Source organism: Callorhinus ursinus, unplaced genomic scaffold, assembly GCF_003265705.2.
Source record: "Callorhinus ursinus isolate GAN/ISIS: 27379988/994484 unplaced genomic scaffold, GSC_fseal_2.0 scaffold7, whole genome shotgun sequence".
NCBI lineage: Eukaryota > Metazoa > Chordata > Mammalia > Carnivora > Otariidae > Callorhinus > Callorhinus ursinus.
Genome location: NW_027397069.1, coordinates 31,902,258 through 31,926,510, shown reverse-complemented (window position 1 = coordinate 31,926,510; position 24,253 = coordinate 31,902,258). Strand labels below are relative to the sequence as shown.

The 24,253-nt window shown below is 35.5% G+C and overlaps 1 protein-coding gene across 1 annotated transcript in view; it reads right to left on the bottom strand.

Moving 5' to 3' along the window:
* KLHL1 (kelch like family member 1) overlaps positions 1-24,253 on the bottom strand; it is a 378,887-nt gene that overhangs the window by 151,999 nt on the left and 202,635 nt on the right. Inside the window, exon 5 of the mRNA XM_025874602.2 lies at positions 9,715-9,927. Within this exon, the coding sequence (XP_025730387.1) occupies positions 9,715-9,927 (213 nt within the window). The remainder of the gene's footprint in view (positions 1-9,714; positions 9,928-24,253) is intronic.

Here is a 24,253-nt window from a genome sequence, read left to right as displayed (position 1 = left end):
AGGAGACTATTCCAATAGTGCAGGAGAAAGATGGTGGTAGGTTATTTTAGGATGGGGCTGTAGAAAGATCGAGAAAAAACAAAAAAGAAAGAATGAACAGAATTAGGATCTGTTTAGAATACAGCAAAAAGGACTACCTAAGGAACTGAATATTAAATGCAATGCAAAAGAGAGAATTAAAAGTGAGTCTAGAATTTAGGCATGAGCAACTAGATGGTTCCTAAGGCTATCTACTGAGAATGGGGGCAGGGCGGAAGTCTTGGGATTTTGAAATCTTCCATTTTGACCATATGAAGTTTTGAATGGCTATTGGACATCTAGTTAGAGATGTCAAGTTGTTAACTGGGTATGTGTATCTATCTCTCAAGAAGAGTTTAGGGCTAAAGATACAAATTTGGAATTTATAATTGACTGCTATATAGTATTTAAAAGTATAGAAGAATGTTATTCTTTATGGAGAAAATATGGTGTCCTGGGGCATTGCAACATCAAAGAGTAGAAAAAATTAGCAGTAACAGTTGAGTAAGAGTGGCCAGATCAACTTTGTCAAAGCTGCTGGGAAGCCAAGTAAGATGAAAACAAGTGAGATGGGGGAAAATATGACAGCATGGAGGTTTTGGGTGATTTGGAATAGATCAAAGGACTGATTATAGTGTACTGAAGAGAGAATGATGACTATTAATAAATATATATATTTTAAATTTTTTATTTATTTATTTAATTGACAGTGAGAGAGAGAGAGAAAGAGAGAGGGAATAAAAGGTAGGGGAGGGGCAGAAGGAGAGGGAGAAGCAGGCTTCCCGCCGAGCAGATAGCCCGATGCCGGGCTCGATTCCAGGACCCTGGGAGCATGACCTGAGCCGAAGGCAGTCACTTAACCGACTGAGCCACCCAGGCACCCCAATGAATATATTTATTAACTCTAGATAATAACTACATGTTTTGCTGGAAATGGAAACAGAATTGGAACAGTTGGTAGGAATATGAGGAGTTTGTTTTAATAGGTTTGAAATAATAAATCTTTGCAAGTTAATTAGAATGATCCAGTATGGAAAAAATTGATAATATAAAACATAGAAGGGTCACCAATGTAGAGAAATTTCAGTAGCAAGACAGATGGGATACAAACCACAAGCAGTGGGCTCAGCCCTTGACAAAAGCAGAGACACTTAGAGCACTGTAGCAAAAAATAAAGGCTTTCAGATTAGGTTCCGACTTCTCTGCTCTTTTTATCGAAGATAGTAATGTGTGTATGTATGAGTTTGTGCTTGTGCATATCATTTTTTACATTATATCTCATTGACAAAACTGTTGAAATAAGAAGTTTTTGTATTTTCTTAATGTTGTAACTTGAACTGTGAATGTCATCATGGGTTAAATGATCATGAAACTAAATACTATTTAAGGTAAATCTGTAAGATTTTAGAAGCATATATTGTCCGTGCATTTCTGTTTTAACGACGCTGTTTCTCAAGTTTGTTTTAGAGAAGAATAACATTATTCCACACTTTTAAAAACTATTATAGTCTAGTTTTGTAGAGAAGATTATTTCTTTGATGATGCCTGTATAACCATTAATTAATCAGACAGCAAGCAGATCAGAGAGAAAAAAAAAAGAACAAAAACAAACTAAAAGGAAACAAAGACCAAAAATAGACTGTGTTAATGTATTTGATTAATTTTTACCTTTTTCGTTTGTAAGAGTTAAAAGTTCTTTTTTTGTGTTCCTTTTTCTTTTGTAAAAATAAGATATATAATACACTAAATAGTGAACATTAATACTGACAAACATGGAAAATTGTCAGATTTATCAGGAAGTAGTTTACCTATCCTTGCTTTGGAGAAGTAAAACCAAACAAAACATATAAATTACTCAGGAGTATAATCTATTCTGTATATCACACATTGTGATTTATGAATGTTCTTTTTATATTGATTTGTTGGTTGCTTTTCATTAGGGTTTTTAGTTGTGGCTGTAATTTTTATGGACAGCAGAGTCTATGTCACTGGTATCTGATCAACTGTCACATTTCCAATGGAGCAAAATTAGTTGATAACTTCTCCTTTCCCATGTTGCTATTATTGCATAAAGAAACTTTTGGGATAAATTAATTACAGCTTTGCATAAAAAGAATTTATTCTTATAAAATAGAGATAGTATCTGTTTCCTTAAGTTACACTCTTGAGTTTCTTTGTTATTTTGTTATTTTTTATTATTCAATAAACTATACTTCTCTAAGCTTATGCAATAACTTGTTATTTCATTGCAAATGTTTTTTTTCCTTTCACATTTTGTACAGAAAATAAATGTTTATGCACATAAACACACACACTGCTACATATTTAAGAGTTAGTAGGTATTCTGGTTTGCAAGATCTGAGAAATCTTTATCCTTGTTGTCTCAAAAGAGATAAACAATACCAATTCCAAGATAGGAAGCAAAGTTTATTTGTATATCTCTAACCTTCTAAATAATCTCTGACTATGATAAAAGTGAATTTTCCTAAAGACCTTTTGGCTTGACTATATATAGAATTGCATTCTCTTGATTTTTTGAATAACATGCTTCAACTTTCCAGATCAATCATTACAAAAGAACCCACCAAAAGTTGGATAGTTGTGTGTACTTTTAAAGTATGTATATAATAAATATTCATGTACATATTACAAGGATACACCTCGTGAAATCGGTTAAAACCAGTATAAATGATAGTTAAATAATGCTAAAACATGTTTATTGCATAGCAACATATTCTTTTGTTGCATCTTTGTAAGAGGAAATAGAGAAAACCGAGTAAATCAAATTGGGTAACCGTGTGTGTGTGTGTGTGTGTGCACACGCGCGTGTGTGCGCATATTTATGCAATCACTCACTCTCTAAAATTTTTTCCAATTCTGTTGAAATTTTTAAACCTCTGGGTATTCAAGAAAACACAGAAACTATTATGCAAAATTCTATTCCTCACTTATATAAAAAGATAATAGAAGTCATTCACTATTTCTTAGACTATAACTCAATTATGTATTTCTTTCATTTTGCCTTTTCCTCTGGTCCTTTCTGCAGCAAAGCCAACTGAATTTATTTCAGTGTTAGCTGTTATAGTACAATACAGGATAAAATAGACATTTCACTTCTGAGTCATTTTATGTCTCTTCTTTTATTCTTTTCTGAAGCTCATTTTGTCTACCACTTTCCTCAACTAAAATCCATACTGTCTACCAAAATTTATATCCTCATATTTTTCTACACCAAATTACCATAATTTATACATTATAATAATATACATTAATTTATAAATAATAAAGAATATCAGAATAGATTTTCTCTTGAGGACTTAAGAAATAACTAAACACAGATACACATAATGGGTCTAGTAATAAAAAAATGAGAATGCCAATTGTGATAAATGATTAAACTGATATCCATCTAAGTCAAGTTGGTCAATTGGCTCATGAGTATAAGAGAAGACTGTTACTGTAATCTAGATTTATTCTTTGACAATAATCAATCTTTTAACATGTTTTCTTTGTTGATGAAATCTCTGTCATTGTGTTTATTTTTACTTTTTTTAAGCTCTAGAAATTATTCCATGCATTTACTAAATAGAGACTAAAAACTCATAGCCATAAAAATGACTTACAGTCATTTAGTTTAACTCTATCCTGGAAGCATATATTTTTTTCTATATTTATTTATTTGTTGTTTTAAGCATCTCTAAATCTCATCTTTTCTACTCTTGCCCTGGTCAGTACTATTGTTATGTTTTGCTTAACCACGTTACAAGCAGTTACAATTGGTCTTCCAAATATTGTTCTCTCAGTTACCTGAAACCCATCATTTACATCAATAGGAATTATCTTACAAAAACATAAGCCAAATTCTTCTCTCAAATCTCCTTCAAAAATTAGCCTATGTACTCTTTCCTTTTGAAAATAAATTCTTAACTCACTAGAAAAATGGAGACCCTCCTTCTTTTAAATATTGTTAGTAATTTAAAATATTATATTTTATATAACTATTAAATATTAAACATATATATGTAAACATATATAAGGAGAGAGAGAGGGAGAGAGTGTGCATGCAGATAAGCAACATATATTAGGGGGAAATCTATATTTAATAGCTCTAAGATTAAGAAAAAAGTCTTTCCTGATCATCATAATAGCTTCTTAAGGAATGTAAGATGCTTAGCCACTTTGAAAGTTCACATAAAAGGCTGGAAAATCCTAGATTTGATTAAAGTCTTTTTTAGCTCTGGTTGGACACTGAGTTAAATCTGAAGCCCACCACACAAGTAAATACTGCACTCATTTCCCTTCAGTGGATTAATAACCACATTAATGTCAGACACATTGAGAGCACAATCTGAGCTCTACAACTTAATAGGAAGATGGCTATTGTGCTGATTCTCAATTTGTTCATTTGTCAAATGGTAATGATAATATTTACTACATAGGGATAATGTAGAAATTAAATGAAATAAAGTATATTGTGTTTGGGAACCAAAGAAAGAAAGAAAAGCATGTTAGTTTCTATTCCCTGGCTCTTTTTCACCAATTTTTTTTTTTATCGGAAGCTTCAAAATCTGGGTAGAAATATATGGAAAATGCTTATAATAACATGTAATTCATTAATATTAGTTAAGGAATTGACAGCCCCTCTTATATCCAAAATATTTTATGAAAAGAAAATGTGTTTTACTCTTTCTTCCCGCACATCTAATTAGAAAGAAAAAAAAAAGAAGATAGCAGGAAGGGAAGAATGAAGGGGGGAATCAGAGGGGGAGATAAACCATGAGCGACTATGGACTCTGAGAAACAAACTGAGGGTTCTAGAGGGGAGGGGGTGGGGGGATGGGTTAGCCTGATGATGGGTATTAAAGAGGGCACACACTGCATGGAGCACTGGGTGTTATACGCAAACAATGAATCATGGAACACTACATCGAAAACTAATGATGTAATGTATGGTGATTAACATAACATAATAATAAAAAAATGCACTGAAGAATAGAAAACTAGAATAAATGGAAAGATATATCAAAAAATGAAATTAATATAAAGTTATGTTTGTAATGCCCCTAATTTGAGAAATAAGAAATAGAGAAAAGACATATGCTGTATTTACAACTATTAGATGCTGTAATAAGAATTAACAAAAAAGTCTTTTACTAGCTAGTTACACCAAAAATTATATCTTATTTTCTAATGTTAATATTGTTTCACTAAGTAAGATGAAGCAGCTGAGCCAATAAGAATTAAAACTCCGTTTGTAATGTGTAGCCTTAGTAACAAGTCAATAGGATGTACATGTCTGTTCTGATGGAATAGCACAGATGGATGTACAGGTGAAAGCATCTCCCATTTTTGATGACAGAAGATGGGGGAAGAGTGTATGAAAGAAAGGCATATCGTGAAAATATTGAGCCCTGGTCACATTCTTGGCCTCTTCAGTTATGTGTCCTAGTAATTATGATTTTTTTATATCCATGATCATTTTTGACACTGGTTTAACTTCAAGCTCCCCGCATTTCCTTTTCTTTCTTTCTTTCTTTTTTTTTTTTTGTTAATTCAATTAGCCAATATATAATACATCATTAGTTTTGGGGGTAGTGTTCAATTATTCATTAGTTGCGTATAACACCCAGTGCTCATCACATCATGTGCCCTCCTTAATGCCCATCACTCAGTTACCCCATCCTGCCACCCTTTCCATAACCCTCAGTTTGTTCCCCAGAGTCCAGAGTCTTCCATGGTTTATCTCTCTCTCTGATTTCTTCCCATTCAGTTTTCCCTCCCTTTCCTTATGATCCTCTGGACTATTTCTTACATTCCACGTATGAATGAAACCATATGATAATATTTCATTTAGTATAATACCCTCCAGGTCCATCCATGGGGATGTAAATTGTAGGTATTCATCCTTTCTGATGGCTGAGTAATACTCCATTGTATATATAAACCACATCTTCTTTATCCATTCATCTGTTGAAGGACATCTCAGCTCCTTCCACAGTTTGGCTATAATGGACATTGCTGTTATGAAAATTGGGGTGCAAGTGCCCCTTCTTTTCAATACATCTGGATCTTTGGGGTAAAGACCCAGTAGTGCAATTGCTAGGTCATAGGGTAGCTCTATTTTTAACTTCTTGTTTTCCAGAGTGGCTATACCAGTTGCATTTCCAGCAACAGTGCAAGAGGGTTCCCCTTTCTCCAATCCTCACCATTTGTTGTTCTCTGTCTTGTCAATTTTAGCCATTCTTTTTTTTTTTTAAGATTTTATTTATTTATTTGACACAGAGAGACACAGTGAGAGAGGGAACACAAGCAGGGGGAGTGGGAGAGGGAGAAGCAGGCCTCCTGCTGAGCAGGGAGCCCAATGTGGGGCTCGATCCCAGGACCCTGGATCATGACCTGAGACAAAGGCAGACACTTAATGACTGAGCCACCCAGGCACCCCGATTTTAGCCTTTCTAAGTGGTGTAAAGTGGTATCTCATTGTGGTTTTGATTTGTATTTCCCTGATGGTTAGTGATGTGGAACATTTTTTCATGTGTCTGTTGACCATTTGTATGTCTTCTTTGGAGAAGTGTCTGTTTGTCTTCTGCCCATTTCTTACCTGGATTATTTGTTCTTTCGGTGTTGAGTTTGGTAAGTTCTTTATCAAAAAACTTTATCTTTATAAGATCTTGGATACCAGCCCTTTATCTGTTGTCATTTGCAAATATCTTCTCCCATTCTGTAGGTTGCCTTTTAGTTTTGTCAACTGTTTCCTTTGCCATGCGGTATCTTGATGAAGTCCCAATAGTTCATTTTTGCTTGTGTTTCCCTCACCTTTAGAGATGTGTCTTGCAAGAAATTGCTGCAGCCAAGGTCACAGAGGTCATTGCTTGTGTTTCCTCTAGGATTTTGATGGAATCCTGTCTCACATTAAGGTCTTTCATCCATTTTGAGTTTATCTTTGTGTATGGTGTAAGAAATGGTTCAATTTTATTCTTGTACATGTGGCTGTCCAATTATCCCAGCACCATTTATTGAAGAGACTGTCTTTTTTCCATTGGATATAGTTTCCTGCTTTGTCAAAGACTAGTTGACCATAGGGTTGAGGGTCCATTTCTGGGCTCTCTATTCTGTTCCATTGATCTATATGTCTGTTTTGTACCATGCTCTCTTGAGGATCACTGCTTTGTAATAGAGCTGGAAGTCAGGCATCGTGATGTCCCCAGCTTTGGTTTACTTTTTCAACATTCCCCTGGCTATTTAGGATCTTTTCTGGTTCCATACAAATTTTAGGATTGTTTGTTCCAGCTCTGTGAAAAATGTCGATGTTATTTTGATAGGGATTGCACTGAATGTGTAGATTGCTCTGGGCAGCATACACATTTTAACAATGTTTATTCTTCCAATCCATGAGCATTGGATGTTTTTCCATCTCTTTGTGTCTTCTTCAATTTCTTTCATAAATGTTCTGTAGTTTCTAGAGTACAGATCCTTTACCTCTGGTTAGGTTTATTCCTAGGTATCTTATGGGTTTTGGTGCGATTGTAAATGGGATTGATTCCTTAATTTCTCTTTCTTTAGTCACATTGTTAGTGTATAGAAATGCAACTGATTTCTGTGCATTGATTTTGTATCCCACCACGTTGCTGAATTACCCTATGAGTTCTAGCAATTTTGGGGTGAAGTCCTAGCCTCAACAATCAAACAACAAAAAGAAATAAAAGGCATTCAGATTGGCAAAGAAGAAGTCAAACTCTCACTCTTCGCAGATGACATGATACTTTGTGTGGAAAACCCAAAGCTCCCCACATTTCAACTAACAGTTGGAATGGGTGGGCAGTGGTCTAAGGTACCAATTGCCACAGCATCTATCAACAGTTAAGGCCATCTACTTATTATTGGCCAGCAGTGTTCATTGGCCATTTCTATCCTGGGAGAAGATCCCCAGGCTCTAAGGATATCTGGCATCATAACCTAGGATGAAAGATTCAGAAAAATCCAGTGCTTGGATTCACAATTTATTCTTTGTTTAGTTACCTAAATGCATTTCTCTTCCTTTTTAAGATCTTAGTGTTAAGATAAGCTCATATAATTTGCTTAGGCAGGACTTCCATAAATTCTTCTCCTCTGTTTTTACTGCTTTATTCATTTTAGCAGCCAAATTAAACACAATTATTCCTTTATTTATAAAGCTTCATTTATTTTCCCAATTTTGGTACAGTGTTTTTTTTTAACTTATTGCCTTAAAATATGACCATAATTCTCACTTCACTTATGTGCTTATCTGTCATTCTTTCCCAAAGTCCTAATTCCCTATCTTACATTCTTAGTAATATATGGATTACTGAATGTGTTGATGGTAGTATGGAGCCAAATGAAGAATCAGGTGAATGTTATAGGCCCCTCACATCCCCCAAACAAAATGTATACACACAATTTTATCTACCATTTCAGAGGTAAGAGCTACCTTCAGGCTTATTTCTGGATAGCCTTAGAAGTCAGAAACCCCAGAGTAACATTGCTGTGCATAGATATTTTTGCAACATCATAACTTAAAGACATAAGACTCTAAATCAGAGAAAAATAGTTACTCTTACTCTTATAAGCTGAATGAACTTGTTTTTACCAGTTCACCTGTCCTAGATAACTCATCAGTAAAATGAGGCAGTTGGTTCACTTGGTGTCTGGATTCTCCTTAGCTCCAATTATAAAGATTCCATAATTCCAACTGCTAAACGCTGTTACTTCATAACTGTGTATGATTCAGTAATATGTCTTGTCTGTTTATTGAGGTTTGAAATCCTATGTATTGGATCTTAAAATATAATCCAAGGATGTGTTTTCATTAGAGAGTGATCATATTATAGCATCATAAGATAGGAGGATAGAAGTAGATAGATAGATAGATAGATAGATAGGTAGATCAATTGATCTCTAAAATAGGGAAGCAGGGAATTAATTGCAACATTTTAAAAATCTTCTAGGTACTATATTGGGATTAAGTGCTTTACACGTATTGTCTAATCTGATCCTCACAAAACTTTTGTGTGGTAGTATAATTTTATTTTATAGATGAAGAAATTGGATATCAGAGAAATTAAGTGACATTCTAATAGTCAATATGTTGTAGAGATGAACTTCAGACCCATCACCCATCATTTTCCATCACCAAATTTTCCTAAAAAGAGTATTGGGCTAAAACTAAAAAAGAAAAATGTGAGAATAAATGGGAGAAGAAGAAAGAATGGGTTGTGATGTCACTTTTTTTAAAGAATTAAATAATTGTAAGAAAATGGTAATGGAGGGGTGCCTGGGTGGCTCAGTCAGTTAAGCAGCTGCCTTCGGCTCAGGTCATGATCCCAGGGTCCTGGGATCGAGTCCCATGGGGCTCCTTGCTCAGCAGGGAGCCTGCTTCTCCCTCTTCCTGCCGCTCCCCGTGTTGTGAACTCTCTTTCTGTCAAATAAATAAATAAAACCTTAAAAAAAAAAGAAAATTGTAATGGAGAGGCATAAAACTTAGGGACTTTCTACTTTCAAGTGTGTGTGCATGTGCGAATATGTATTAATTGAACATTACTGTTTTACTAAATGCTCTATGGGTATTATTTTTTTTATTTTAAATTATTATTATTTTTTATTTACATTTTGATGTTACTTTTAATATAGGATCTTTCAGTACAGAGTAGCAGTTAACACAGCAGCACATGCAATTACCTGTGGTGGAAGCAGTGGCAATCTTATAAAGGCAAGAAGCATACTCAAGTCATTGCATCGCCTCTGCATGTCATACTTGACCCACATCATTAATGCATGGAAGATGGTTTCTTCATCGGGAACATTTACATCATCGCTGGCCAGGAGTTTATGGAGCTCCTCAGCTGGAAGCAGTAAAAACTCTTGATTTCTCATAACTTCCATTATGTTTTCCTGCAGGAAGAAAACATCTTGGCATAAATTTGGCTTCACTTTGATTTTGCTGGGAAAGCATCTCAGAAAGAAATAAGAAAAGTCGTCAATAACCTTTGTTCTCATTATAACATAATCCTTGAGACTTAATCCTTCAGAAACTAGAAGCTGTTAAAATGAAAGCATTGTAATTGTAATTGAAGTGTAAATGTATCAGAGACACCACGGATCTTATAATAACCGGAGGATTATACTGTTGAGCTTTGTGATGCAGGCAGAATGTACTAAGTGATTAAATGTTCAAGTTTCAAGTGGACTGCTGTGTAAGATTTGGTGACTATGAAGAAAATAGCATTCAAATTTTTTAAAGCTTGACTACGTATACATGAAATCAGAAAGTGGGAATGAAATTACATAGGAAGTAAGTAACGCTATAAGATGCATCATTGTTTATTTAGAAGGAAAAAACAGGACAGATAAGCCCTAGAAGTCACAAAAGGACGTATGTTCCACCCTTTTATTATCTCTCCTACCTCCCTCCTCTCATGACAATTTCTCTGGCTTAATTTAGATTCCCATTTATTTTCTTCCAGATTGCTGCCATAACCTTCTAATTACTCTGCCTGACTCTATTCTTAGCCGCTTTACTGTATCCTCTATAATCATGCTAGAATGATAGTTCTACAACTTAAATTTCATGGCATTCCTCTAAAGTTTTGCTTGGTTTAGTTTGGTCTCCTTTTGTCTTTTGGTTCTAATCTCTTGGTTAAATACACTAATTCTTTATGATCTGACCTCTTCCTGAGTTGAAGACTACACTTCTTAACATTTCTTGTGTTCTAGTCACCATTACTTAGTCTTTCAATTTGCCATCCTGTTTGACATGTCCCCCCTCACACTCATCTATTGCTTCAAATGACTTTTATGCACTTTGTTTTCCTAATTTCTGCCATTTTCCAAGACTCAGTTCATATGGAACTCTTGAGCCCTCTGTGCACTCACATTGGATCTGGCTCCCCCATCCACCATGCGTGCACAGTGCATGGTATTTATATCTCTGAGACAGCAGTTACCAAACTGTGGCCTAATCTTCAGTGCCCTTAGGGGTCTTTTTTTTTTTAAGATTTATTTATTTATTTGACAGAGAGAGGCACAGCGAGAGAGGGAACACAAGCAGGGGGAATGGAGAGGGAGAAGCAGGCTTTCCCACTGAGCAGAGAGCCCGATGCGGGGCTCGATCCCAGGACCCTGGGATCATGACCTGAGCTGAAGGCAGAGGTCTAACAACTGAGCCACCCAGGCGCCCCGCTGTTAAGGGGTCTTATCACAAACTTTAAGCTCCTTGAGACAAACACCTTGACAATTAGCTGGCATATCTCGATCCTGGAACACAGCAGGTGAACAGTACCTCGTTTATTGAATAGATGTGTTGGTGATCTTTGGGGAGAAAAATAAAATTTTGGAAATAGTGCACAGCAGTGTGGTGGTTTTCAAACACAATTTTAAAATGACTTGTCGAGAACCTTATATGCCAGCAGAGAAGCTTTAGTGGCAGATATATGGTCAAAGAAGACAGAGATCCGAGTGACTCCCCCTTTTGTTCCACTTCCCCTCCCACCTCATGTCTCAGTTCCAGGGAAGATAGCAGTGAGGTTTCTCAGATCATAGTTTTCAAGGCACAGCTGTGGTAGAAATCCCAATACATGCCTATTGTAGGAAAAAACCTGAAACAGATGGAACTAGATCTCTTCCCCAAAGGCATTATGACTATGCTACTATGTTCATGTTAAGTAGAAGATGCAGCCCGTGCCTGTTAATCTGTATGTCAGAGCAGATCTGAACCTATTTTCTAGAAGAGACCTGACCCACCTTTTGAGTATATCCTTGGAACTGAATCCAAGGTTTGAGGTGCCTTCAGCTGTCCCAAAACAATGTCAACTTATACTTTCATTCCGGTCATTTGTCCTATTTATTTACATTTGGTTGACATTGCAGAATAGCTGATTTCCTGGAAATTTTTGTCCCCTGTATTTCCTCTGTGCCTAATACAAGTACTATGTAAATTATAGATGTCCGATATCTATTTAGTGAGTTAACCAACTGAGTGTTCTGAGGTGTGGGACCACCAAGCTTCTCTAAAGGACTCTAGTAGGATAAAGATGTTTTTGAAGAATCTCTGAAACATTTTTTGCCCATCCTTTTTTCCAGTTACTGAAAAATCTATGCCTCTATTAAACCACACACAGAATTGTAGTGCTAAACCTTCAGTATATAGTATGGGGTACCATAAAAAAAAGCAGGTCTATGAAACTCTTAGTGGTGTCTATCAAAGATATTGTTTAAGGCATATTTCGTTATATTTTACAGTGGCCTCTTTATGACGACCTTTGGGAGAAATTTCTTGCAGGTTTTAGTAGCAAGAATAATTGCACTTCTCTTGAGTAAATTGGTTTGCTTTCATCATGGATGTTGTAAATTATGAAATTGATCAGATTTCTCTTTTTATTTGGCCTCTAGAAAGCTTAGAGTTAAAAAAATTGAAATCTATCTGTTAGGAAGGGTATAGCCTTCTATAGTTTGATTTCTTCTTCAAACAACTCCAATAATAGTTTCATTTAATATCACTACAGCAGATTTTATTTTTTTTCTTTTATCCCTGCTTCTGATTTAGAGCATATTCCTATAATTTTATATCCTTGCAAACCATACTACATGTTTGGGAATAAATCATGTGGTTTGTAAAAACTGTTATAAATAAACTGGACATTAGGGGCTAGTATCAGATATTATTGGATCTCTCATACTGTCCCATATATTATGTTATTATGAACTTTATGTATTTTGGAGTTCTAAAGTTCACTTTGCTCTTTGTTTGTTTGTTTTTTCCATCAGGTCTCCTTTTCATGATGCCCTGCCTAATATTTTCTTGTTTTTGCAATCTAGCTTCTGGAAATTGTTTTAATTTCATTATGTTTGATTCACTAAAGAAAAAATATAAATTCACACTAGTTTCCTTAACATTGTTTGCGCACCTCAGCTAACTCCTCGTGTGAGAAGACCAAGTGGTGAGAGGCATCAGAATTCTTTGGCCTATTTACCTTTTGTACAATAACTTTAATTTATTCAATAATTTATTCTATATAGATTTCCTGAACACCTAACATATGGTCCTGGATAATTGTAGCCAGGAGAGCAAAATGGATTTGCATCAAAAAGCTTACCACACATGGGACACCTATAAAATGTGCAGTGCTTAGGAAATGACTTGTCAACTCTGGAAAAGCAGGTTTTTCAAATGGACCTAGAATATTAGGTAGGAGGGTAGATTAGAAAATGGGAAATGGAAAGATGTAGTATTACGACCAGGGGAAAGCATATAAACAAAAACATAATAGCAGGTAATATAGTATAAAGTGCCATATTTGGTGTGTCAATTTGATTAAGAATGAGCACAGAAAAATTGTGAGAAATAATACTGAAAGGGTAATTTAGACCATATAGTGAAATAAATTTATTCTACAACTTTGACAGTCTCTCCATTAAATGGGAATATATCTATACATATATCTTTTGTACATAGATTGAACTATTTATTATAAAGGAAATTTTAGCACTGAACTTAAGTTGCCACTACCTAAGTCACAAGCAACCCTTATTAATTACAAGACTAAATTCTACAATCTATCTTTCCTACTTCATAATACTTTAAACAATTTTGCTAGCTATAAAAAATTCACAATTTTATTTTCTAAGCAGAATTTTCTTACCCATTGTTATTTAATTATTTCCTGAATTTGACATAAACATTTTCTAATATTAATTTTCTCCCTTAATTATATTATTGTCTTCCTCTTATTATTGGTAACATATCAATAATTTAAAATTCCAGTAGAAATTCATTTTTCTACAACCAGAATATAAGTGAATCCATTCAATTATCATATTTTAGTTATTGATTTATTTTAAAATATGGGTATTAAATTGTAGTAAAATATTTCATTAATGTTCAAACATAAACTTTAACAGTGTTTACTTCATTAACAGCTACTACAGATACAATACATTATACACTATATGGTTAACTCAAAGAAACTGCTTTGCTATGATTGTCTACTGAATTAAAATCTATATTTCACCATCTTGCACTTTGTGACCGGAGGTCAGTTAGAAGAACCTCCTAATCACTGCTTTCAACATTATGTTGGGAAGGTTGATCCTTTGCCAGACCACCACAGAATCTCTGGTTTGATTCCAAATCACCAGAGGCTATGGAATTCATTTAATTGCCCATCTAAAAAGTTATTGGTGAGAAAGATGTATTCTTAGGAGGCCCATAATGTCAAATAAATGGAAAACTGAAACATAAGCCTGAGAATTGCCCTACATCCTCTGATTGAAGCTTATTATATAAGTATGAAAATGAAAATTTTGGGTGTAAAGTCTGAATTATAAAACTATGATTCTTTTGCATACTTTGCAAGGAAATTTTTGAGTTTCTGATATATGCATGATTCTACTATTGTCAAGGACAAGACTGAAAAATGCGTATCTCAACTTCTGAAGCAGAAGTTACATCATGTACCAGATTGAGTAGTGTCTCCCAAAACTTCTCATCCACTTGGCACCTCATAATGTGACCTTATTTAGAAATAGGGTCATTGCAGATGTAATTAGTGAAGCTAAATTAAGGCCATACTGGATTAGAGTGGGCCCTAATCTAATTATTGGTGTGCTAAAAGACAGAAACAGACACACAGTGATTAGAACACCATGTGAAGACAGAGGTGACAGAGGGAAGAAGTCGGTGTGAAAGTAAAGATAAAAAATCATGCTGCCACCAGCCAAGGAGTGCCAAGGATTGTTAGGAACCACCAGAAGTTGGAAAAGGCAAGAAAGGATTCTTCCCTAGAACCACCAGAGAGAGCATGGCTCTGCTCACACCTTGATTTCAGAATTTTAGCCTCCAGAACAATAAGAAAATAAATTTCTGTTGTTTTAAGCTACTTAGATCTTAATACCTTGTTATTGCAGCCCCAGAAAAATAATAAATATCATAAGAGAAAGTAAAAAAAAAAATATATATAGTTATGTTAAAAACTCTCACATAAACCTAAGAAAGTATGATAATTAGTCCCAATCTTTTATTTAAAAAACAAAAAGATTTTGGGGCGCCTGGGTGGCTCAGTCATTAAGCATCTGCCTTTGGCTCAGGTCATGATCCCAGGGTCCTGGGATCGAGCCCCACATCGGGCTCCCAGGAAGCCTGCTTCTCCCTCTCCCGCTCCCCCTGCTTGTATTCCCTCTCTTGTTGTGTCTCTTTCTGTCAGATAAATAAAATCTTTAAAAAAATAAATAATAAAATAAAAAATTGTATTTACTTATTTGAGAGAGAGAGACAGAGACAGAGATAGGGAGAGAGAGCACAAGCTGGGAGGAGAGGGAGAAGCAGGCTCCCTGCCGAGCTGGGAGCCTCTCGCGGGGTTCAATCCCAGGACCCTGGGGTCATGAATTGAGCCAAAGGCAGACGCTTAACTGTCTGAGCCACCCAGGTGCCCCTAGTCCCAATTTTTTAAATTATAATTTCTTTCTAGGCTCTTTATTTTATAGAATGATGCCTTTAAGAAATCATACATTTCCAATGATCCAAAGGAGTGTCAGGGACAGGAAAACACGGTCTAGTGTTAAGACCCGGATCTATCTATCTATCTATCTATCTATCTATCTATCTATCTATTCCTATATATATTCATATTCATATACATTCCTATGCCTCTAGAATTTAAAATTTCTAAAAGTACAGGGTGGGGAGAGACACCTCTTCCAGTTATCAAGGGCTTCTTGTATCAGCTACAAAAGTTGCTTTACTTAAAGTTGCTATACTGATATATCGGTGTCAAGACTAACATTTTCAGGTTAAAACCAGTTTCCCTGGGCTTTTGATTATTTGCTTCGTCGGAATATTTAATTTTTAATACCTGTGTTAAAGTTTCTTTCTGAAGTCTTGAATACTACCTTAGAGTTCAAAGGGAACAGACACTCTTTAGGAGAGTCACATCTTGTTATTTTATAGATGAGAATGTAGAGACTGGAGGGGCTCATACATAGTCAAAGTAAGTCTGCGATTAGGAATTCAGTCTCTTGTCCTATTACATTACCTGGACTATCTATCCTTTGGTTAGGTTCCCCTTCTGGTTCTCCTTTGTTCATCTACTTTAGATTTAATGTCTTACTTTGATCTCTGCAACATGTATGCACTCTGATTCTTAAGTGTTCCCCTGAACCTGTTTCCACCTCTTTCTTGATACATTGGAGTTCCACGATGTGGCATGGTGATTATGGAGAGTCAACATATTACTACTGACTCGGAGAGCTGGTCAGGATTTAGATCCCAACCCTGCTATGCACTGGTTGTGTGATGAAGATGTTGGATTCTTTGTCTATAAATGGGATAAAAATAGTATCTATTGTAAAGCACTGTTGTGAAGATTAAGTGTGAAGATTAAATTAAATTTACTGTTCTTAGAGAAGGATCTGACACCCAGCAAGTGTGACAGAGGCGTTAGCCATTACTATTCTGCATCTGAGCCTATCCTTCACTTCAGCCTCCTATTGTTAGATATATTGTCTATAATCACATTTCTCTGTCTTCCCTCTTTTCTTTACTGATTATTTAGTCAACAAAACTTTGAGTATTTTTTTAACTGCCTACTATATTTGTCAGACCAAAGAATACCGAGACTAAAAAAAGGAAAGTTCTGGCTCCTAAGAGACGTACTTTCTAATGAGAAGGAAAATATGATGTTATAAGAGGAATATACGCATTTTGTGAGGAGAGAGAAAAAAATGGGGGATTTAATGAAGTCAAAGGTATAAGAATGAAAGTGGAATACAGGAGGCCAAGTTGGAGCTTGAATGAGGAGATACTCACCTCTCTTCTCTGGAATAGCAATTCCCCAAACAAGGAAATGTTTCTCATGGAATCATAGATTCACAGAGCACCAAAGAAATGTTGCTGGCATATGGTCTAAATCTCATATCATTCTCTACCAGGCTTTTTAAAAACAGGAATTTCGGGCGCCTGGGTGGCTCAGTCGGTTAAGCGACTGCCTTCGGCTCAGGTCATGATCCTGGAGTCCCGGGATCGAGTCCCGCATCGGGCTCCCTGCTCAGCGGGGAGTCTGCTTCTCCCTCTGACCCTCTTCCCTCTCGTGCTCTCTATCTCTCATTCTCTCTCAAATAAATAAATAAAATCTTTAAAAAAAAAAACAGGAATTTCTATGACCTCATATAATCTCAAATTGGAATCTTTGAAGTTACTTAGTTTAATGTATACTCCATATACTTTTCTGTGCACTGCTTACCCAGGGAGTATTTTCAATGATGGGAAACCCATCACCCTATAAGAAAGCCCGTATCAATGCTGAATAACCCTGTCAGAAAATTACCCTCATTCTGAAGTAAAATTTGCCTTCTTATAATTTTCTTACATTAATTCCAAGGCAAATCTATTTTTTTATTCCATTGATCAGCTATTTGAATATTGAGGGTTTTATTTTTTCTCTCTTCTATCATGCCTTTTAAAGGCTAAAGAACTATCATTCTTTAATCTCTCTAGAGGATATTGATCTTCAAAACCAGAAGACGATGCTACAGTAAAAGATACAATCTTTGCTGAATTTCCCCTGAAATACCTACATTCTTTTCTTTATTCCTTTGGCAATGAGAACAAATAAAACAAAAATAAAAAATATTCTTACAGACTTTGGGTTGTTTATTTACATACAACTTTCTAATCTATTCCAAGGACATTTTCCAAATAAATGCAGGAAAAACAAATATTAAGCAATCACTGTATAAAAATTGAATTTCAATCATATATATGTTTTTGTATTGGTGTGTATATATAACAAACATATATAATTACTATTATTTAGATAATAAAACAAGGAAAAGAAATGTTCAAAGAGTTGTCAATGTATATAACAGTGTTTTTCTTGTCAGTTTTGTCAGTGCTTAGGAAATGACTATGGAATAGAATTCTTTACGTATTTGAGTTATGTATCAGATACTTTCTTAATAATAACAGTATATTATAATGGCCACACATGTTTTGGTATATATATATATACACATATCTTCTGAGTTTTCTTTAGCTACAGGAAAATGATCAATATCCAAATCTGTCAGACTAAAGTAAACAGTTGCCAGTTTCCTTTATTAGTTCTTTTTCATTTATTAAGTGTGGTTACTTCATTGGTAGCAACTCTTTCCCCCCCAAAAAATATTAGAGTATCAGTGTTCAAATGAAGCATTTTATAAAAATTCCAAAACTGTGTCCAGTCTCAGAAATTATTTCTGATGGTCATCTTTCAAGATTATTGTATGGAACAAAAGATAATTCTGTTATTTTTAAGTTCCTTAAAAATGTATGAGTCTATGACTCATATATTATGACTTTTCCTTTTCCAACAAAATGTTGCTAAAGTGGTAAAATAACTTAGAAATTATAGTGGAAAGAGCAATAGTTCTTCAGTAAGAAGGACTGGAGAAACATCCCATTCCAATACTCTCTGGTCAGGATTTCCCAGGCAAAGGCACTTCATTATTCCAACATATTATCTCTTCACTTTGAAAATGGGTTTTGTAACAACTCCTAGTCTGGAAAACTTTTCTGATTTGCTTATGAGCACATTGAGCTTAGAAGGAAATAATTCCTAAACTTTACAATGTTATGCAAACTAAACAATTATTTTCATGGGATTCTTTAACCCTTGTAATAATTTGGTCTACTTTTGATACTGGAAATATACTGTTTGAAAACATAAATAGGCAATATATGTTATCTACTAACACGCAGAAGAGGGAAGAAGGGAGCACATAGAAATCATTTATAAACTTCAGTACCAAAAACACAGCCCAGTCAGCTAAACAGTTCTGCTTCCATTTTTTTGGTTTAACAGAAAAGTAACTAACCATTCCCAAACATATGAATTGCTTTGCAAACTGTGTAATACTATGCATGCATAAATTATTAGAGTAGTAGTATTGATGTTTATAATTTAATATTAGGAACATTTACACATTGATGGAGCCCAAACCTCTCTGCCCCCCCTTCTTCATAAATTGCTCTGCATCAGTATTTGCTTAGTTTCTTTTAGGTGTCTTATAGAAATCATTGAGAATGGCAGCAGATGGAAAAGTTAGGAGGAATGTGAAAAATCTCTGCACAATCTTTATGAGAAGCACATATTTGTGCCAGCCCAGGGAGAGATGGTATCATTGCCAATTAAATCAGGAAGCAATAGCATACCTAAGTATTCAGAGCTGTTTCTTTTCACTGCAGCCAAGTGTCCAGGACACTTGATCATATAAACTTTTTCTTAAATGAGTTACAATGCCCCAGAAAAACATAAAAATAATGGTCCTCTAGAACTTTGCTAGAAAAACAGAATTTTAACACAAGATAATATGTCTGTTTTCCTTGCAAGGACATCTTGCAGAAAATTGACTGTAAGAATCTTCTTTGGTGCATAAAAATGTATATTTTATCAGGTAGTGCTCATTTTGTGCTTACAGAAAATTGAAAGAAAGCTTATCCCTTATCTTAATAGAAAAATAAATTTTTTCCAGACCAAAAGGATTGTTTTGTCAACCTGTATTTATATAGTCTTTTGTTCTTATGTTTGTAAGCATAAATGATTCATCAGGAAAGCCTGGTATATGCATAATCTAAAATAGCCAAACAGTTGGGGTAAAAAGTATGTGCAGAAAAAAAGGAAAGAGTGAGTATGGAAGTTGCTTATATAACCACATTGATTAGTTTGCAGTTAAAAACTGCATTAGCATTCTGCATCAAAGAATACATTACAATTTTGCAATCTTAAGGTCTAAATGGTCTCTACAGAAGCATGTAAAATTTTAATTATAATTTTGCATTCATTTATTGCTTAATAAAAGGATTTAGACTATTTCCCTTCTGGGGTAGGCTAATTTACTAGCTGCTTACAACCCACATTAAAAATCACAGCACAGTATATTCTCTTATATTTAACCTATTTTAAAATTTTTAAACAGCGGACATAGTTGTAATCATTGTCAAAAAAATCAAGTAAAAATCTAAAGCAAGCTATAAAAATTCTTCCCATGAAAACTGTAAAATGGAAATGAGTGAGAGTATACTTTGTGTAAAATAATTGGAATAAAGAGAATAATCCCCTTAGTAGTTATATAAATGTATAATAAGTTTTCCTCCAGTTTGCCAAATAATTTAGTGCATGCCATTATCTCTCAGCAAATAAAAGAACCATTAACTACATTACAACATGTATGTTTACATATAATGCCTTAAATACGAAAGTTGGTGCCAAACATATTCCATGGAATATTATTATATTTTATAAATAAGATGCAGTAAAAAGAGTCAAGTACTACCATGAGTCCCAGATAATGAGTGAGTGGCTAACATAAGTAAATTTTCTTCATTCCTACATTCTTCCACCCTGAATTTTAGTGGAATCCCATAAAAATTACTAGAAGGTGAGTAATAATATGGATCGATGGTACTTCAACCAAAAGCATTACACATAGCTCTAAACTTGTAATATGTTGCAAATATTTTTTTTAAGATTTTATTTATTTATTTGACAGAGAGAGAGGGAGACACAGCGAGAGAGGGAACACAAGCAGGGGGAGCGGGAGAGGGAGAAGCAGGCTTCCCGCTGAGCAGGGAGCCCAATGTGGGGCTTGATCCCACGACCTCGGGATCATGACCTGAGTCGAAGGCAGACACTTAACGACTGAGCCACCCAGGCGCCCCATGTTGCAAATATTTTTAATTTGTGATAACAGGAAAGTCACAGCAAAGATTTAAATTTACCATTGTGTATTAAGAGCTTTAGGGCATATCAAGTGGATAAAATCATGTGGTCTTTTATCTAAAAATGCTTGATAGAAAACTATATAACTTTTTATATAAAATACATTACATATATATATATATAATTTTAACAGGACATTTTAACTCAGTGTTTGTCGAAGAAGGGCAAGTGGGATCTTGTGGGATCATGTGTGGAGAACTTAACACTACCATAAGGCCCTGCCTGATCTCACTCCCACCAGCCGCTCTACCTCACTTTTCCCTTTCTGCCTGCCTTGGGATGTTATTATAAGACCTATTGTAAGAGTAGTCATAGGATTAAGAGTTTTAAGTATTTAAGGCTGGTGTCCTACTACATGGCATCTAGAGGGAATCAAAATAAAATAAAGACACTAAATAATAGGTAAAAAATATTGGCCAGGATGGAGGAATGTAGGAATGAAGAAAATTTATTTATGTTAGCCACTCACTCATTATCGGGGATTCAGTATACTGGCTAAGAGTTTAATAGTGAACGTGGATGCGACCCTGAAGTCTGTAGGTGATTATGCCCTACAGTAAATGAGTTGGAGATGCTAGAACTTTATTAACATATTATTGTGGAAGACAACAGAAGTCAGAAGGAGGTGGAAATATTAAAATGGATTATTTAGGGATGCCTGGGTGGTTCAGTCGGTTAAGCGCCTGCCTTCGGCTCAGGTCATGATCTCAGGGTCCTGGATCGAGTCTTCACATCGGGCTCCTTGCTCATCGGGGAGCCTGCTTCTTCCTCTCCCTCTGCTGCTTCCCTGTGCTTGTTCTCTCTCTCTCTCTCTCGCAAAAATAAATAAAAATACTTTAAAAATAAAATAAAATGGATTATTTAAAAGAACTGAAAATCTCTTCATTTTATGCTTCTTGGAAGGGCCCAAAAAAGGATGCTGAAGGGGGCACCATTATGTGGAGAAGTCTGGAGTTAGACATGGAGCTGCTGTCATCTTCCTGGAGTTGAATATCACTGGAAATATTGATATTCTAGAATGGAAGAGTCTAGATGGAAGCAGTTAATCATCAGAAGCAAGACACATATAATAAAAATAAAGAGCAGGGAGGCCTGCGTGTCATATATATTTCCTAGATCCCTGAGAATCCATGGAATTGATCTTCAAGTATGTTGGGGTGAAACTGATGGGCTTTTCCTCAGGGTGTTTCTTCCTTTGAAGAGGAAGAAAACTTGATAGCTGGGGATAAGATAGTGGATATTAGCCACTGAAATGACAAATTCTAGTTCGTACAGTTTCTAGATCAGTATAGGTTCACAGATTCAGAATCTATTAACTTAAGGGAAAGAATGAGAACCCTTGAGAAGTAAACCACCACCAGTGTATACAAGAACTTTCCCTCTGATCCTTCCCTCAGTGGGTCTGCAGCCTTTGACGGATCAATGAGCACTGAGAAAAGGAAACTGAATACCTTGGTGGACTGTTTGATAAGAGGTTTGTGGTAACACTGAAATGCCATAATGGCTTTCTGGGTATAGTGGGGCCAATAGAAGCTGCATGAAAATGCAGTTTTGTCTCAGTGTGGTTCTATAGACCTTCTCTGTGAGTATCTTCTGAGATATAAATGTGTAACTAAGATATGCTAACAGCTGGCAGACCGCTCTCATTAATTCCCTGATGTGTTAGAGCAGTGGTTCTCAACTCTTTGAATGTACCAGAATCTCCTGGAGGCAGGCCTGGCTACATGATCTGTGAGGCACAATGCAAAATGAATGCAGAGCCTCTTTTTCAAGGAGCATGAAAAAATGCTATAAAAGGTACATACAAAGCTTTTTTCTTTTCTTCTACGGTCTCACTTTTTATTTGTCTTTGGTGCTTTTTATTTGTTATTTAATTTCATTCTAAATAAAATAAAATTTTAAACCACTAGTATGAATTTTTCTATCCATCCTTATATTGTGCAATGCTAGTTTTAAATGCCAATAGCAGAGAACTGAAGTCATATGCAGAAATACCAAAATTACAAAATTTGTACTTTGTGACCCATCTCTGAAGAGTGTCTAGAGTTGGCCAGAAAAAATAAACACAAGCCAAACTCAGGAAGGATTGGAAAGAGGAAGAGTGCATCCCCTCAGGTATGGAGCCAGACTTAGGTAGTGCTCCCAGGTATGGGACAACCCTCCTAGTTGCCAGGGGCATTATTATCCAGCTACTGACTAGAGAAATGCTTTCTTCTCAATTCTCATTATCAGGAAAGAACAAAAGAATATTCTCTTTACACCACAAAGGTGGCAGTACATTTTTATAATCACAGAACTTTTGGTATAATTATTTTTTGTCATAATAGGGTCTACAAAAACCTTGACTGTCCTGACATTCATAGAGCATCACAGGTAGCCACCCTATTGATATCATCATACTAATCGGATTCGGTGACGAGGAAGTGGCAAATATTTTGGATAACCTAGCAAGACTCATGTATGCCAGATTGCAAGGGCTAAATCCTATGAGTTTTCAAGGATCTGCTTCATCTGTGAATTTTTCAAGAATCTTATAGTCTGGAGTATAGCAGGAGACCTTCTCTAGATAGCAAGTCATTGTCCTTGTCCACATCTAACCACTGAAAACGAAGCACATTTGTTAGGTTCCTCTGAATTTTTTAAAGCACATGGGAATATGACTCAAATCTATACGCTGGTTGGCTATATGTTTCTAATGGGGCTAGAGTATGCATGTCCCAGTTACTGTGTAAGCTTCCCTCCATTTGTACCATCTGACCAGTCATTCAGTTAGTTCTGGAAGTAGCCATGGTGGATAACAATGTTGGGAAGAGAGTCTGTCAAGTCTCAGTGATAAAATCATGGTTCCAACTTCTAAAGGCCTGTAGCAAGACCACCCACTGCAATCAAGAATTGTTCTCTGTTTGAAAAAACAACTCTTGAACACTATTGGGCTCAAGTAATGACCGAGGATTTAACCATGGAATATCCAGGGATTATGAAAATTGTTTTGGTGTTATTAGGTCCACTGGATGGTAGTGAGAAGTAATCATAGAAACCATCCATTGGAGAGTGTAATTTTCCAATGGAAGTGTTGAACTTAAACCAGGCTCTAGGAAGTCTAAAAGGCACTAATAAATGCATGCCTATTCCTCAACTCATGCATATGGCTTCAGGGCTTCCTTACAAATGCATTTATGAAAAGGAAAAGAATTCAGTCCTAGTTTAGAAAAGGGTTGGCATGGAATCCCTGTGCTAGCCAGGACAGTGATGAAATCTTTCCATAAGCAAAGCTGTGGAAAGTATACTTAGATGGCTACTTTGTATGAAGAGAGAGAGATGGTATAAGTCATACATGGACTGATATTTGCTTTCCCTCTTTCCCTTTTCTCCTCAATTTTGCAACCCTGAGATTGTATATCCCAATAAAACCTTGGCCCATTAGTTTTGTGCTGGATTCTGTTTTCTAGGGAAAACAAAGATCTTTTCTC